The sequence below is a fragment of the Notechis scutatus genome, chromosome 2 (assembly GCF_049901735.1).
Source record: "Notechis scutatus isolate UNSWTSFEM ecotype Mainland chromosome 2, rNotScu1.2, whole genome shotgun sequence".
In the NCBI taxonomy this organism is placed as follows: Eukaryota; Metazoa; Chordata; class Lepidosauria; order Squamata; family Elapidae; genus Notechis; species Notechis scutatus.
In genome coordinates, this window is record NC_142010.1 from 115,615,190 (window position 1) to 115,632,833 (window position 17,644).

The 17,644-nt window shown below is 37.0% G+C and overlaps 1 protein-coding gene across 1 annotated transcript; it reads left to right on the top strand.

Annotated features, from left to right (window-relative positions):
* The first annotated feature begins 5,925 nt into the window (after positions 1 to 5,925).
* AFMID (arylformamidase) lies at positions 5,926 to 15,537 on the top strand. Its single transcript, XM_026667298.2, has 11 exons — positions 5,926 to 6,376; positions 7,763 to 7,853; positions 9,067 to 9,171; positions 9,818 to 9,866; positions 10,001 to 10,086; positions 10,163 to 10,235; positions 10,434 to 10,531; positions 10,804 to 10,882; positions 11,644 to 11,776; positions 13,196 to 13,300; positions 15,268 to 15,537. The coding sequence occupies exons 1-11, from the start codon at positions 6,347 to 6,349 to the stop codon at positions 15,295 to 15,297; spliced, it is 879 nt and encodes a 292-aa protein (XP_026523083.1). The 5' UTR covers positions 5,926 to 6,346; the 3' UTR covers positions 15,298 to 15,537.
* Positions 15,538 to 17,644: the final 2,107 nt, after the last annotated feature.

Consider the following 17,644-nt stretch of genomic DNA (forward strand, 5'->3'; position numbering starts at 1 on the left):
CTTTTATCCAGTAAAGGTTATGACAGTGAGAATTTTAGTAGTATATCAATTAAAGAGCATTGTTATTTTGATATATAAGAATTAGCAAATAAAATTAGTTACTTGCATGAAGCTTGGAATACGGAATTGGAAAAACATAATGGTTTTTAAATAATGCTAAATATGATATACGATGAGATTATTTTGGTTAAAATTAATCTCAAATTAATTAATTTGGTTAACTTTTGTTTTCTTGTTATGATTTTCTGAAAAATAATATGACTTACATCTATGTTATCAATCCTTGTATTAAATTGCTAATTTATTAGATCTCTTGACTTCCTGACAAAATGCACCCGAACATCTCATAGAATATTCTTATTCCCACAAATGTATTTATTTTATCAACCTATAACAGATTCATTATAACAATAAGGGGAATTTGCAAAATATAAAAAAGGAAAACAGGAAAGTTGCCTGGACCAGATGGATTACAAGGATCTTATAAATATTTTAAGGACAACGTTTCACAAACTTTACAAAATATGATGAACTCTATTTTACAGGGAGGAAAATTGCCAGAGAACTAGAAAATAGGATAATATAGAATCAATACCTAAACACGGTAAAGATTTGACTTTAACGAGAAACTATCAATATCCTTATTGATTAATGACTATAAGTTGTTTAAACAATTTTAACTGAGAGATACAATAGATACAAACTCAAGGTTAATCGCACCAAACTTGATTGCAGGAAATATGATTTCAGCAACAGAGTGGTCAATGTCTGGAATACTCTACCTGACTCTGTGGTTTCTTCCCCAAACCCCAAAAACTTTAACCTTAGACTGTCTACTATTGACCTCACCCCTTTCCTAAGAGGTCTGTAAGGGGCGTGCATAAGCGCACCAACATGCCTACCGTCCCTGTCCTATTGTTTCTTTTATATATATATTTTTCTTATATGTATCCATGTATTCATAACTATGTTTTTATTTATAACTATTATCTTGTAAGCAATTGACAAAAATAAATAAATAAATAAAAATAAATAGATTGTAAATAAGTTTGTAAGAATTTGTATATATGAAGATCGATGTGTGCTTTATCTAGACAGTTAAAGATAGTTAAAAATAATATTAGAAATGTACTGGACATTTGAAGCAGCCTAATGAAAAACAATTCACATTGATTTCTTTTTTTAAAAAATAAATTTTTTATTAATTTTCAATAAACAAACATACACAAACAAACACAAAACATGAAAACATAAAACTTCTTTTTGGAAAGCGGCTTAGTCCCAGGTTACATCTTTTTGTACAGACATAAATTGAATTCATGCTCACTTTATATACCATTTCATATCTTATTTACCATTCTACATTTTCTATATAGCTTCTCCCCTTTTTTCACTCTCTTAATTCTGTTTTATTTATTTCATCTCAATTTAAATCTTTATGCTTATATCTTTTGTCTGTTCTATTCAATTATCTATTATCTTTTCTCATTGACACAAAATTTCTCCTGTAATCACTGACTGAAGTATGACGCCTTTATATCTTTCCCCTAAATTTAAGACTTAAAATAATATATAATTTTCATTCTGATTCTGCTTAGTACATTCTAAAGCTACGTACTATATTTTAGAATAAGAAAAAATAATAAGTTTATAATATGATTAAAACAATAATCCATAGCAAATTAAACTCTATCGTTAAATCTTAAGCATTTTACACATTCCTTTTAATATTTTATCCCATTTTATAATCATATAATATTCCAGTTTTCTAACATTGTTTCAAATACAAATACAACAATACAGTCTTATATACTTTTGCAGAATCTCTTTTTTAATTATATTTTTACCCATTATCTCTGAATAAATCCTGTTTCTTTACATCTTGTTTCAAACCTTTGTAACTTCTCTTCCCTTTTTCCCTTCCTTTCTTCTCCAATCTAGCCTTTTTACCCCCTTGTCTCTTGATCTCCACCCTCTTAATCTCCACCCTCTTCTGTATTCCTCTTTTCTGTTGCTTTCTGACATTGTATCTATTTTTCACCTTATTTTTCCCTTTTTTGGTTGTTTTTTTAAGTCTTAAATTCTCCATTCTCTTTCCCCTCTTTCCCTTTTCTTCCCCAGCTAGAGTTGCTTGTTCATTAAAGATGGCTTCTTCTTCATCCCAATCTTCTTGTTCTTGTAGTTTCTGATAGGTAGAAATCACCATTTCTAAGAAATGAAAAACAGATCCAGAAGAGCCCTTCCCTTCTTGTTCCTCTTCTTTTAGCTTTTTAAATTCCATTTTCAGTTCATCAACAAGTAATGCCATTGTGAAAAAAATTTTAAACAACCCAAATGTTTTTAGTCTTTCAAATAAAAATTTCCAAAGATCCCAAAGTCACCAAGCAATCCAAATACACACAGACTGTTTCATTTAACACTTTCTTCTTTTTATACTTTCTCTTCCTGGGGTTACAGTTCAGTTGCAAAGTTCCAAAATATATCTTTTAGAAGTCTTGTTACAATTTAACTCTAGTCTTATAAATTCCAAGCAGCCTCCTCCAGCAAAATCTTAATATTAATTCTTTTCCTCTCCCTTCCCACTTATAGCAAAAAAGTTTTTTTTTCCAATGTTCAGAAATCTTTAATGTCCCCTTGGCTTTAATTTTCCACTTTAATTACCTGCTGATGCCAAAACGGGTTTTTCTGATTTCCATCTGCTATCACCGTAGGGAAGGAGAGTGAGAAAAAACAAACTTTCCCTTTTTACTTTCATTCGCCGCTTTTTCCGATCTTCTTTGGAAGCAATGTATCTTTTTTTTAAAAAAAACAAGTTTTATTAGTTTTCAAAACACACAAATCATTATCCATTACATGTTTAAACCTTTTTCCATTATAAATTTAACAAGTCAGGTAAACTATAATTCTGTTTTAAACCATTTCCATATAAACATACAAAAACCTCTTGTCCAATTTCTCTTTACTTCTCTTTATTCTTATTCAATTTCATTATTATTATTTCATCTATTTCTTTCTGACTTAGTTACCATTATTCTCATTCTATATTTCTGCAAGGTTTTATTAATTCTCCCCCAAAAAAAAACATACACACAACACATAAAACATAAAAAAATCTTTTTGGAAAGTAACTTGGACCCAGGTATCTCTCTCTTCATGGACTTCAATTATATTCATGCTCATCTTACATATCATTACTTATTTTATTTACCATTCTAAGCTTTCTATATTAACTTCTCCACATATTTCACTCTTCTTAATTCTATCTTAATTAATCATCTTAATTTGAGTCATTATATTTGTATCTTTTGTCCATTCTTTATTGTCCCTTTGTCTCGTTCCTTATAAAAAAAGAAGTTTCTCTTGAAATCACTAATCAGAGTATGATGCCTTTCTATCTCCCCTAAATTAATCAAATTAACCTTTAAAATAACGCCCAATACCCAATCCGATTTTGCTTGGTACATTCTATCTAAATAGTACATCCAAAGTAATTAAATATATAGTTAAACAATAAATCTAAATATTAAAAACAAATACTATAGTAGAAATTTTATAATAACATCAATACCATAATCTTATTAAACTCTTTAATTAAAACTCAATATTCTAAACCTCCCATCATATTATTAAATTTTAAAACCAATCATTATTAAACATTTCAACATTTTAATCTCTTATCAACTCTTAAACCGTTGTTTTCTGTTTCTAATACCATACTACAATATCATCTTATGTACCTTGCAAAATCTTTTTGAAAAAATTATATTTTATCCTTTATCCCTAAAAAATTCCTTCTTTCCCATTTAATTTCAAAACTTTGTAGCTTTTCTCCACCTTTTCCCTTTCTTTCTTCTCCCAGCAAACCTTTCTACCCCCCTTCTTCCAGCCTCTGCCCCACTGGCTTCCCTTCTCTGTCGTGTTCCTTTTCCCTTTTGTTTACTATCATTATATTGATTTTGCACCTTATTTTCCCTTTCTTAAGTGTTTTTTTAAATCTTAAGTCCTTTATTTCTCTTCCTTTCACTCTTCCTTCTTTCTTGGTCGAGTTCTGAAATTTATTAAAAATGGCTTCCTCTCCTTCTTCTTCTTCTGCTGTCTTCATCTGTTGTAATGTTTGTTGATAGTTAATAAGCGCCATTTCTAAAAAAGGGAAGGCTTCTTTCAGACCAGATTTACCATTTTTTTGCTTGTTCATAATCTTTTCTCAGTTCCTCAATAGAAAGAGCCATTATAAATCTTTTCTTTTCCCCTTCTTTCTTCTTACAACAACCAGAATATTCCAAAGAAAAATAAAACAGTCCCAAAGTTATCAATCAGTCCAAACCAAGGCAGAGTTCTCACTTTCTCCTCCTGGGGTAGTATCAATCAAAGAAAAAGAAAGTCCAAATCTATTTCTTAAAATCTTATTGCAATATATTTTAGTCTTCAAATCCTTAAGGCATCTCCTCCAACAAAGTCTTAGCATACAAATATATTTTTTTTAGTCCTCTCTCTTCCCACTCATCGCTTAAAACCAGTTTTCACCTAAAAGAAATAGGTTTCTTAATATCCACTTATTTATTCCGTAGGAAAAGAGGGTAAGCTTTCCTTTCAGCACCATCAAACTGCCGCTTTTTTCCTCTTCTAGAAGGTATCATTCAGAAAATCATACTTTTCAGGAATTTTGTTAAATATGTCTTAGAGTCCTAGGAACCAAGAAAAACTTTCTCCACTTCCTCCTGCGCATTCTTACCCGGCTGCCAGCTTCTGCACCGTCCTGGGAAAAGGGGTTCTGCCGGCCGGGGGGGTCTGCAACACCCCAAACCCCTCTCCGGATCCCCCTACCTTCAGCTGCCCCTGCAGGTCAGCCTAGCTCCGTACCCATCCGGATCGGAGCCCCAAAAACGGCTAGCGCGGCAGGGATCGCGCAGCTTCACAAATCCCTGCCGCTCGTGAAGCCGACAAACCGGAAGACCAGGAAGCAATGTATCTTTAATAAAATTTAAATTCCAGGGTATTTAAATGTTACTTATTATCCCGGTCAGCCAAAAACTTTCACTTCTCAGCTTCCTCCTGCGCAATCTTATCCGGATGAAAGCTTCTTTGTGGCGGCCATTGCTGACCGCCGCTCCACCGCTTTCGGAAATGGGAGTTAAGCCAGCTGAGGAGAGGGGTTGCGATTCCCCGGACCCCTGCCAGATCTCCCCTGTCTTCAGTTACCTCTATGGGGTAACTATAGCCCCCAAATCCGGCTGGATCGGGGGCACTCCAGCGGCGAGCGCAGCAGAAACCGCGCACGATCGCGAATTCCTGTCATCGCCAAAGCCTTGCAAACCGGAAGTCCCCTCACATTGATTTCTTAATAGGCAGAGAAGGCCTATTCAATGCTTTGGAAGATATGAACTTTGGAAATAATTTTATCAAATGGGTAAGACTGGTTTACACAATACAGAAAGCACAAATAATTGTTAATGAAGAGCTAACAAATCTTATAGGTTACAAAAAGGAACAAGACAGGTCTACTCATTATCTCCTTTTATTTTTGTTTAATTTACTTCTTGAAATATTGCATAAAGATATAGGACAAAAATGAGAAAATTGTGGGAATAAAGATTGAAAGAGAAACCTATAGGTTAAGAGCATTTGATTTGTTACTGGTTTTAGAGGATCCTTTAAAGGGAATTGTAACATTAATAGGAAAAATAAAATAATTTGGTATATTAACAGGTTTTAAGATTAACAAACGGAAGACAAAGACATTATCAAAACATTCTGTATATATTAGTAATGTGTGGGTGCAGTCAAAACTTAAGTGGATATATGCTGAATAAAAACGTTTCTAAAACAGCTTTTATTTTCAGACGTTGACTGGCCTTCTCTCAGTGTATCTAGGTTAATATTTAACGTTACTTTCCAATTATTCATTTTCAGCATACTTGTGAAGGCATGGCAGACAAAAATTGTTTATAGAGACACAGAGATCAGCAAGTTAAAACAATCTTCAAAAAATGGGGTGGGGTAGGGATAGCATTGCCACACCTAACATTACTATTTTTTCCCCAAATTTGTTCACTTGGATATTGTAGCAGGAAGACAGTGAGAGCTGAGTTTACTCAGTGTCTCTGTTCTACAGCGAACTGCTTTCTGTGCAGCCCCAATGCTGGTATGACGAATGAGGACAGCCCCTTAATCTGGAATTGCTGACGTCTTGCAGAGCAGCTGGAAGAGCATAGGCCAAGGACGAACACTGAATCTGATCTGCGCCAATATGTCAGAGGCTATATAGGACCCCATGTTCTCACCACTTTGTTCGTCTTGAGCCCAGGATCACTGGGAGAAGGAATATAGCCACAACTTAGCCATTGCTATGGGAAAGTGGCAGGAAATGACAAAGGAGGTATAGCTGTAATGTTTGTGTTTGTGTGATTGTGGAAGGGAGGGAAGAGAGATTTTCAATGTTTGTTTAATGTGGGTGTATTTTAGAGACATTAAACAAAAGATTTGGGAATTTCCAGAATGGGAAGAGGAGAGGTACATATTTTGCTCTAGGTAGAACAAGGGCTAAGAAATTATTTACTCACAGATTTATTTATGTGCTTGGAAGTTTAGTTCCCTAAATCCCTGAGGAACTCTCTGAGACTGATCTTGGGCCCTGCCACAAAAATTATACCCAGCACAAAAGCCCAGAAGGTTTAACCAGTTAGCTCCATTTGTGACAAGAATAGACTGCAATGCAAAAGAGCTTCCATGGCTGCTCTTCAGAGCTTCTCAGGTCCATCCAGTGGTGGGATTCAAAATTTTTTTACTACTGGTTCTGTGGGCATGGCTTGGTGGGTGTGGCAGGGGAAGGATACTGTAAAATCTCCAGTCAGAGGTGGTATTTGCCAGTTCTCTGAACAACTCATAATTTCCACTACCGGTTCTCCAAAACTGGTCAGAACCTGCTGAATACCATCTCAGGGTTTATCCGTCCTGCTCCTCTGCTCCTCCTCCTCTTACTTTTCCTGCAACATACTGCTACTTTCATATCCAGGTTCAGAGCAGAGACAAGGGTGGTAGAAATAAGATTTGTTCAGCTGATTATTTAGATCATTGTTACTGAACTTAAGGCTAAGAGAATTCTGGGGACTAAATTGTATGTGACTGTAAGGGTGCATGCTACTCTGACGCACACAGAAGCAGTCACAAAGTGTTAAATTTAAGATTAAATTAAACTTAGACAAATAAATCAACAAGGCATTTTGTGCAGGCAGATGGAAAGGATTACAGGGCGGGGGTGGGATTCAACCAGTGTTACTATGGTTCGGTGACTATGTTTTGCGCACGTGTGTAAAAAACCTTCAGCTGTGCTGCCCAGACAGCTGAAAAGCGCTGTGCACGGGTGCGCAGCATTTGAAAAGCCACTTTTGTCCTGCTTTTTCAACCTCAGCTGTGCTGCGCAAAGAAGCTGAAGTTGAAAAAGCAGGAAATAAAAGACAGGCAAGAGCCCGGGCGGGTGGGTAGGCCAAACAGCAGCAAACACAGAACTGGTTCGGTGTCTGCTGCTCTTCAGAGCTACCAGTGCTATAGAGCTGGGCAGAACCGGTAGCATCCCACCCCTGGATTACAGGGGCAGCAATTCATACATGCATCCTCTTGCCTCTCTCTTGCAGGTTGAAAAACTTACTTTTTCTTAATTGAGGTTAGCATCATTTCAATCTGCGAGTATTTCTGAAACTGTCCACATTATGTCTTGAGGATGCTATTGCCTTTGTACAAGTTATCCTCTTTTCTTTCTCCACAGGAACTGGAAACTCAATATTCCCCTAGCAGGTGGTCTCCACGGCTGGATAAGGATGTTGTGATTGAGGCACACACGAAAGCAGTGACTGAAGGTATGGGCTACCCAAGAGCTAGAAAAATGGGGTAAGCAGACTATAGACCTCCCATTTCCTCTGGATTCTGGCTTTATTGCCAAAATATACTAGAGCAGGGCTGTCAAACTTGTGACCTGCTTGCCAGATGCATCACATGCTGGCTACGCCCACGCCCGGTTTAGCCAAGGGGAGGGGAAATCCTGATATGTCATGTGACACTGTTATGATGCTGTGAGTTTGACACTGCTGTACTAGAGCATCTGAGTTCGCTCCAGCAGAACAGGCAGCATGCATGCTTTTATGAACACGTGGTTACATTGCCAGGATTAGTTATGTCGTGGCAGGTGTACCTGAAATAATTTTATCAAGTTTGCACACAGTTGCAAACATAGGAGTCCTGATTGTTCACAAGACAAAGAAATACAACGAATAATAAAGGAAATAAAGCCCAAAACACAACAGATGACAATAAGGTCCCCAAAGCACTCCTGAAAAGCTCGACCTTCAGCCTTTTTCCAGAAGGTGGAAAATATTGAAATCAATTGGTGGGTATGGCATTTCTAATGAGTAGGCATAGAGATTTATGGACTACCTACCCCCTGAAAAACATACCAGGGAGGAGCTGGGAAAAAGTGGGAAAAAATATATGAAAGGGAGACCTCTTTCCTTTGAAGTTATGTCGAAGTGAAAAGCCGCTGTTTCCCCAAGAAGCAAAGAGAATCAGATGCAGTTGTGACGATGGGTAATCCTTGACTTATGACCACAATCGAGCCCAAGATTTCACTAGCTACGTAAGACAGTCGTTAATTGACTTTTGCCCCATTTTACAACCTTTCTTGCCACAGTTAAGTAAATCACTGCACTTGTTAAAATAGTAACACGGTTACTAAATGAATCTGGCTTCCCCATTGATTTTGCTTGTCAGAAGATGGCAAAAGGTGATCACATGACCATGGAACACAGCAATGTTCCTAGACATGAACCAGTTGCCAAGAGACCAGATATTGATCACATGAGCATGGGGATGCGGCAATGGTCATAAATGAAACAGTGTCATAAGTGACTTTTTTCAATACCTCCGTAATAAGCAGTTACTAAACCAATAGTTGTAAGTCGAGGACTGCCCGTTTAGAGATTCAGTGACATCTGGAACATCTAGAAGGGCAGCCCAAATAATCTTTAGAAAGGATGATTGCTGCATTTGTTGGTGTTTTCTTCCAATACTTTGCAGGTACTCAAAAGGCCCAGGCATTCACCCAAACTCTGCTGAATGTCCCCTATGGCTCCGGTGAGGGAGAGAAAATGGATGTGTATCTTCCTAAAAAACATATTGAAAGTAAGAGCACAAAGGGTGTGGTGAGGGTTCTTAAAGGGGTAGGGTAGGGAAATAGGAAAACAGAGTTTAGAAGACTGGCCATGGGTAGATGAGTATGGAAATGGCCTTCAAGAATGTAGTTGTTTGGTAAACCCTCAGCCCCAAAAGGAAGAAACTAAAGATTGCTGCATCTTAATTCTTTTGATGTAAGGTGTGGGAGAGAAAGTCTCTGTCATGCTTTCAATAATCTCCTATTATTATATCCTAGACTATTATATCCTAGACTATATTATTAACACTAGACTTCATAAGTCGTCGTGATGATTTCTTGACCTAATCTACCTGTAAGGGGTGATGCTATGCCTGAGATATAGCAATATCACTTGGACTTATATACAGCTTCATAGTGCTTTACAGCCCTTTCTAAGCAGTTTAAAGCCAACAATTTGGCTCCTCATTTTACCGACCTCGGAAAGATGGAAGGTTGAATCAACCTTAAGCTGATTAGGATTGAACTGCTGGCAGGCGGCAGAATTAGCCTGCAATATTGCAGGCTAACCACTGCGACACCACAGCTCAGATAAGATGAACAAAGACAGGGGGGGATGGTACATTTGGGGAAAGTCACAGTAGAAGATGCTTTTAGTGATTTGTTATCCCATTTCAGCCTTTCCTCTGGTGCTCTATATTCATGGTGGCTACTGGCAATGTTTGAGGTGAGTTATATTGGAGGCTGCAATGGTCCATATTTTCCAATTGCTTCAGTAAGTGGGACTCTGGCTAGAGGAACCTCTTTTTTGATGGAGGACACCTACTATTATAACAACTGATATTTTTTGTTTCTTTCTAGCAAAGATGTTTCCGGGTTTGCTGCATGCCCCCTAGTGAATCAAGGCATTGCCTTGGCTGCAGTTGGCTATGATGTAGCTCCAAAAGGTATGTTATGGTAGCTCAGGTGTATTGCCCACCCTGCTCTCCTCTGACTAACCATGAGGTTGTGTTCTCTGCCCAGGGCAGCTGGAGATGATGGTCGAGCAGGTGCGGCATAGTGTGGCTTTTGCAGTTCAGCAATATACAGGGATCAGGTAAGAATGGTTGCAAAAGTTGCATGAGTAATAAACATACAACCTTGAGAAAGAGAAGATTGGATTCCACTGATAACCTGCCCAGGTTTAGAACTCAGTTTAACAGATGTTGAGTGACTGACTCCTCAGCCAGTTTTCCCCTCTCTGTCCCTGTCAGCATCTCTTTGTTCGTTGTAACCATGTCTCCTTTTCTGGCAGTTGTGTCTACCTGCTTGGGCACTCAGCAGGAGCCCACCTGGCAGCCATGGTGCTATCCACAGATTGGGCAAAATTTGGTGTTCAGCCAAACATCAAAGGTATTGCCTAGGAGAAATTCATCCCATTTTTCTCACTTTTTTTGCCTCGTTATTTCTTCAGTTTCCCTTGCTTGAACATCATACATACTGAAATATTAGATCAAGCTGGAATCCATTTTAAAACAATCCAGATTTTAATTTTAATTATTAGTTAATTAATTTAATTATTACATTAATTTAATAATTAAATTAAATTAATAATTATGGACTTATTAACTTAATTATTTTAATTAGTTGTTAATTTAATTATTTTTAATTATTTTTCACCCTAGGTGTCTTTTTGGTGAGCGGCATTTATGATCTGGAGCCCATTACGCACACCTATATTAATGATCCGTTGCACCTGAGCCTGTAAGGAACATTCCTAGAACTGTTTAATTTGGGCAGAGCAAAAACATAACAGTGGCTGCCAATTCTTCAGGTTGACATCTGGCAGGCAGTACTAAATTAATTATATACACATGAACAGCTAAAGCTACAGTATTTATATAATCCAGCACAATAGCCCTTTAATTTCCTGAGTGATCTGTACAGGGAGAAACAAGTATACGACTAAATAATTTAAATCTCTGATTAGTTCATTATCTTTTATTTAGAACTTTTCTCTCTGTTGCCTTCGGTGCATTCTAGGTTTGTGTGCATATGTATCTTTGTGTCTCCTCCATTTGCATATCACATTGTCTTTTCAGCCAATGTGTCCAAATACTATTTATTTTTTATTTTTTATAATAAAAAAAAAAAAAAAAAAAAAAAATAAAAAAAAAAAAAAAAAAAAAAAAAAAAAAAAAAAAAAAAAAAAAAAAAAAAAAAAAAAAAAAAAAAAAAAAAAAAAAAAAAAAAAAACAAAAAAAAAAAAAAAAAAAAAAAAAAAAAAAAAAAAAAAAAAAAAAAAAAAAAAATATCCCAAACACACTGTACATATTCCCACAGCAAGGTTTTTTGAACCCATGGACTTTGTTCTCTCAATTGCATTTAGTGTGATAAACGCATTCAAAAATACAGTTATACATAGAAAGGGCTATTTTTCCCTCTCATTCACAGGCCTGCCCTTCTGTCAAAGTCTACCTCCTTTACCTCACTACTCATTTCAATAGTGTGTTTTCTTTCTTCAGTACAGTGGCGCAAGAAAATAGCCCTTTGTTGCATGTGCCAAAGGTGAAAGACGAGGTAGCTTGCCAGGTGCTCATTGCAGTAGCCCAGCATGACCCACCTGAGTTCCACAGGCAGTCTCGGAAGTATTGTCAGGTATATTGACTACACACAAGCATCCATTTGAAATGTTGGGATTCAATGACCAGAGAAAGCAGTTAAGGAAAAAAAATGTGCATGTGCTCTTTTGTATGGAAATAAAATGCCTGAACCAACATGCAAACATTTTGATCCTTTGGAAATACAGGTGGTCCTCCACTTACAACTGCAACAGAGACCAACATTTCTGTTGCTAAGTGAGACAGTTTTGCCCCATTTTACCACCTTTCTTGCCACAGTTGTTAAGTGAATCACCTGGTTGTTAAGTTAATCTGGCTTCCCCACTGACTTCACTTGTCAGAAGTTTGCAAAATGTGACCACATGACCCCAGGACACTGCAGCCATTATAAATATGAGTCAATTGTCAAGTGTCCAAATTTTGATCACATGACCATGGGGATGCTGTAACAGTTGCAAGTGTGAAAAATGGTCATAAGTCATTTTTTTCAGTGCCATTGTAACTTTTAAGTCACTAAATGAATGGTTTTAAGTTGAGGACTACCTGTATTTCACAAGGGTTTAAGCAAGTATGGCTGATATTGCCTCCTCTTCAGCTAAAACTAATGATTTTAACTGCTTTCTTCCATCTTTTAATTCTATTGTTTACCTTGAATAATCAGTGTGAAATAGTAAGGGGTAAATCAAAGTAGTAATCATGTGTGTGCATTTAAAATTGTATTACATGTATATATCTAAATGTAAGACTAAAAATGCATACAGCTAGTCCTCGATGTATAACCACAAGTGTTCTGTTGCTAAGTGAAACATGTGAAGTGAATTTTGCCCCATTTTACGAGCTTTCTTGCCACAGTTGTTAAGTGAATAACTGCAGTTGTTAAGTTAGTAACCCAGTTGTTAAGTGAATCTGGCTTCCCTATTGACTCTGCTTGTAAGAAACTCACAAAAGGGGAATCCCATGACCCTGGGACATTGCAGCCATCATAAATATGAGGCAATTGCCAAGCATCTGAATTTTGATCACATGACTGTGGGGATGCTACAAAGGTCGTAACTGTGAAAAACAATCATGTCACATTTTTCAGTGCCATTGTTACTTTGAATGGTCACTAAACGAACTGTTGTAAGTCGAGGGCTATCTGTATTTGGACCATTCTTTTCTGTTTGGAGAGAGATGCCTAAATAGTTGTCAAATGAGCCCTTTCCATCCTGCCACTTTAACTTCCACAAGCAGATAAATAGATGTGAAAGTGGCCTCTCCCACATAACAGAGGTTCTTTTGTTTGCCGGTGTTTTTTTTTAAATATCTATTCTACTATCCTGAGATCTACATCATTATTGTTGCTGTTACCTTAATTTCCTTTCTGCCTTTCTACTTGTTGGGTACTCAGAGCAAATGCACTTGTAACTACCATGATGGGAGCCATTTTGTTCACATTCCTGTTGCTTCCCCACAGGCTCTTCGTACAGCAGGTTGGAAGGTCTCTTTGCTAGACCTAGCAGGCACAGATCACTTTGATGTCATTGAGAAACTCTCCCAGGAGAACTATCTTCTCACACAGGTACAGTGGCTAAGAGATTTGGCAGTAAAAATGAAAGCATTTGGGAACAGATTGGATTGAACTTGTGCTATAAACTATGCTTCAGATAGTCATGACATTTAGAAAATAATTGGTCATCATTCACAGACAAATGAAAACAGTAGCTTCTGGACTTCCCATGGGGAAAATGACAGTTGAGACAGTTCAGAGATGACATCCCAGCTCTTTTTTGCTCCCTTTGCAACAGGAGGACTTCATTCTTCCTCCAGATTGAAGGAGGAAGCTAGGAATCCACTATGCAATTCCTAGACTATTGCTTCTCATGAATAAATTGCAGAAACAGAGGTTTCTCAGTTGGCTTGTGAATTGAGTGACAAAGAGGTAGGATCTTCATCGAGTCCACAGTTGCAAAGTAACCAAAACTACACTTACAAAAAACAAGCTTCCTCATTTCTAAATCAATTTTGGATTTATTTTTTTCTATAGTGAAAGAGAGACTTTATTTGGATCACATAAATACTGGATGCTTTTGTTATTTCTTAAGTTGTGTTTAAATTAAAACATTGGAAACTCTTACTGGCACTTGCTTGGTTCACAAAAAATTGGAAATAAAAGAGACTAAAAACATTTAGTCTTTTTTGGGCGGCAAGATTGAGGGCAATAGAAGAAGGGGACGACCAAGAATGAGGTGTCTGGATGGAGTCACTGAAGCAGTAGGCGTGAGCTTAAAAGGACCCCCGAAGATGGTAGAGTACAGGAAGGCCTGGAGGAACGTTATCCACGGGGTCACGATGGGTCAGACATGACTTCGCAACCAACAACAACAAAATACATTTAGACAGAATTACTTTTTAAACTTTTTAAATTTATCTTGTCACCCATTTGTCATATCGAGGAACAAAGAGTTCTCTTTTTTGAATTAAGGGATACAAATATTATATCTTCTACCAGCAGAGTGTGTAAATAGACCATGACTACATGGTGCTAGATGAGGTTGTGGTAGATGAGGTTCCTGTGATAAGCAGGTTCCAGTGGCAGGGATAAAAGAAGCATTTGATGATTTGAGTAAAAGATTGACACAATCTCTGGAAGTGCAATTTAAAATTTGGACAAAAGACTGGAGAAGAATTCAGGGGAAATTAAATAAGTCACTAAGAGGATGGATTTTTTAAAAAAATAGAAAACTAGGGATTTGGAGCTACAGAAATAATAGCTACAGAATGGAGCTACAGAAATTGAAAAGTTTGGCTATGCCAGAACCCAGACAGAAGGAATTCTGTTTGCATTAAGACAAACATCAAGATATATTTTGGTACATTTCTTGAGGAAAAGAATAGGGGACCAATTTTTGCAACGTAATTTTGAGACAAGATTGAAATTGAGAATGTTGATGTAATTGTTTTAAAGGAGATTCCCATTAGGATCTTGTGTACTTCTTCCTGACAGACATTCTGAAACAGACAATTTTCCATTTTATTAGCATAAGTTGGAAAGAATAATTGTTAAATGAGTTTTGCCCCATTTTATGATCTTTTGTGCCACAGTTGTTAAGTGAATCACTGCAGTTGTAAGCTTCACTTAACAACATGGTTTTGTTGAGGATTATCTGTATTATTCTAATTTGTATAAAATACAATCACCAGGAAAATTTGGTGGAACAAAATTTATCAAAACTTTCATAATCCCAGAGAAAATTGTGAAGATTCCTATACCAACTATGGAGATATTGGTAGCTATAAGAAAGATTAAAACAGAGAAGGCACCAAGACCAGACAGATTACTGGTTCTTATTGTCAATGTTTTTAAATATCAACTTTTGGAACCATTTCAGAAAACGATGAATTTCATTTTACAGTTTGCAGTTTGTCAAGTCCATTTTATAAAACAGCAAAGAATCCTATACTCACAGGCCCATCGCAAGCACCAATGGGAACTTATTATTCCTGCAAGAAGAAAAGAATTACATGTACTTATTCCTTCTGTTGCAGGTGATTCTGAACATGATTTCAAGTGGCTGAAGCCAGGAAAGGAACAACTGCTGTCTGCCTGCTGCGTTCTTCTCCACTGTCTTTCCACTGAACTCCTTTAGGTCAAACAAGGACTGAGCTTCCTGCCCCTTTCTTTTCTCAGCTGCAGATGTATTGAGACCAGAGATATCACGTGGAACTTTTAAACAGCCCACCTCAGCTCTCACACCGTGACATCTATTATGGCTTGAGAGATGAAAAGCAATAAATAAAACCAGAGCCTGAATTACATCTTTATCATAGTTGTACATTACTTGGCCCACAGGATGTAATTTGGGAATGAATCTGTCAGCAATACAAAATTGCTGCATAAATTACCACTTTTCTTTATTTTGCTTTAGTCTCAAACTGCAGGTTTATTTTCTTCCCTTTGAACAGCATCTGCAAATGATGTTCTGGGTGCATATAAAGCCATGATGGTCAGAATAGTAAAACTATGAGTTAGCTCAGTGGTAGCTGTTCTTTTTGCTTATGGCTCCCTATGCATTTGAGGACTATTATATGTCTTCATAAAAACTGGAAAGAATCATCCAGCCCATTTTCCTCCTATCTCAAAGCAATCTTTGTTAGGAAATTATTGGGGCTAATTTTCAGTTTAGTTTGCAACTGGATCAATCTTAGCTAATCTTTGCATCTAGATCAGAGCAAGGACACAGCCACTCAGTCTAGTTAGCAAAAATATAGTTGGTATCTATGTATTAAATATTAGCAAACACTAGAAAAAGTTAACCAGCAAAAACTGGAGAAAAAGCAGACAAAGACAGGGAGAGAGAAGAATATCAAGGAAGTATTTACATTTGTACCTGGACCTCTAAACTGCAATTCAGGGCAAGTTTACCAGAGAACAATGTAAGAGCAAGAAAAAATAATAAATTTTAAAGAGTTGGGCGGGGGAAAGCTACTTGGGTACCTTTCTTTAAATATCACTTATATTTTTGCTGTACATTGTACTCATTCTGGCTGGCATGTCATACAATCTGAAAAAAGTAAAACATTACATTACTTTAACGTTATTTTTAAAAGGAAGATATCAGATTCATGTGATTTCTTATGAATACTCATGATTTGTATATGAGTGTCATCTGATATCACTATCAAAGCACAGATCACAGCTATCTGCAAAGAATGAACAATAGTCACTGTAGAAAGTTAGCACCCACCCCTCTCCTAGAAGAATGAAATATTCTAGGAAATATTAAAAAGGCAGAATATTATATTTCCCTGGATGAAGAAAAGGAGAAACACGTTTTAAAGACAAAGCAGCTTCCTGCAGTCCCTACCTCCCCTTCAGCTCCAGGGTGATGGGATTAAGACATGGCCCTCAGGAAATGATAGAATTACACATCTCACCACATGGCACCTGGGAAGATTGCAGTAGCCAGCACTCAGGTGAAGCCATGTGGTCCAGACAAAGCCTACAAAGTTAGCTAAGATCCCGCCCCTGGGAGTCTGACAGTCAATGTCAATGACAGTCATTTCTTACACAGGAACAGGAAACATTAAGGTAGGGCCCAACAGAGGGTATGAAACCAAGGGATTCTCAGTATCCCTTCCCTTTTCACCCAGGAGTTCCAAGGCATGTGGTCCTGTCCACCATTAAATCATCTTTCTAAACAGCCTCCATGTTTCCAGTGTGTTTTTCCCCACTTGGAACTGAACCCAGAAGGATATTTCTTCCAACATCACCGTTCCAAATCTTTTTCATTCCATTATAGCCTTTAATTTAATTTAATTTAAATTTCAAATGGATCCTATGTACAACTGGGAAGATTCAAAAGGATGTGCTTCTTGAATTCATGTTTTTGCATTGCATCTCTGCCAGAAATTCCTTCCTTCCCTCCCTCCCTCCTCCATAGATCTACTTTCCCCGCCTTATTGACAGTAAAAGGTTGGATTGCTAATTCAACCTTAAATGGATGTTGTTCTTATACAAATATATGTGATTTGTGTTTTTTATGGCAATTTCAAATGGATCCCACTTGAATCTTGGAATCTTGAGGATTTATCTGAAATTTTTTAGAGAGCATTGCCAAGGGAAAATCTTTGAATTTATGTTTATTGTATTCACTCAGAAATTAATTATATGGTGTTTAGTAATGTTAAGAAAGTAAATTTAAGTTCCAGGTGAACTCAATTTATTGTGACTGGGGATCCACAAGTAATTTTCTGGGCCACAATACAGTATAAAAATGGTTTATGATTTGAGTGCTTGATAGCCTTTTTCAAATTCTTAGGCTAGTGGCTAGCCAACCCTACCCAACCCTAGTTAACTTTTTATCAAGGGCAGCAAGGTGCTGCCATGTACTGTACTTTTTTGGGCATTACCAAGATTTGTACT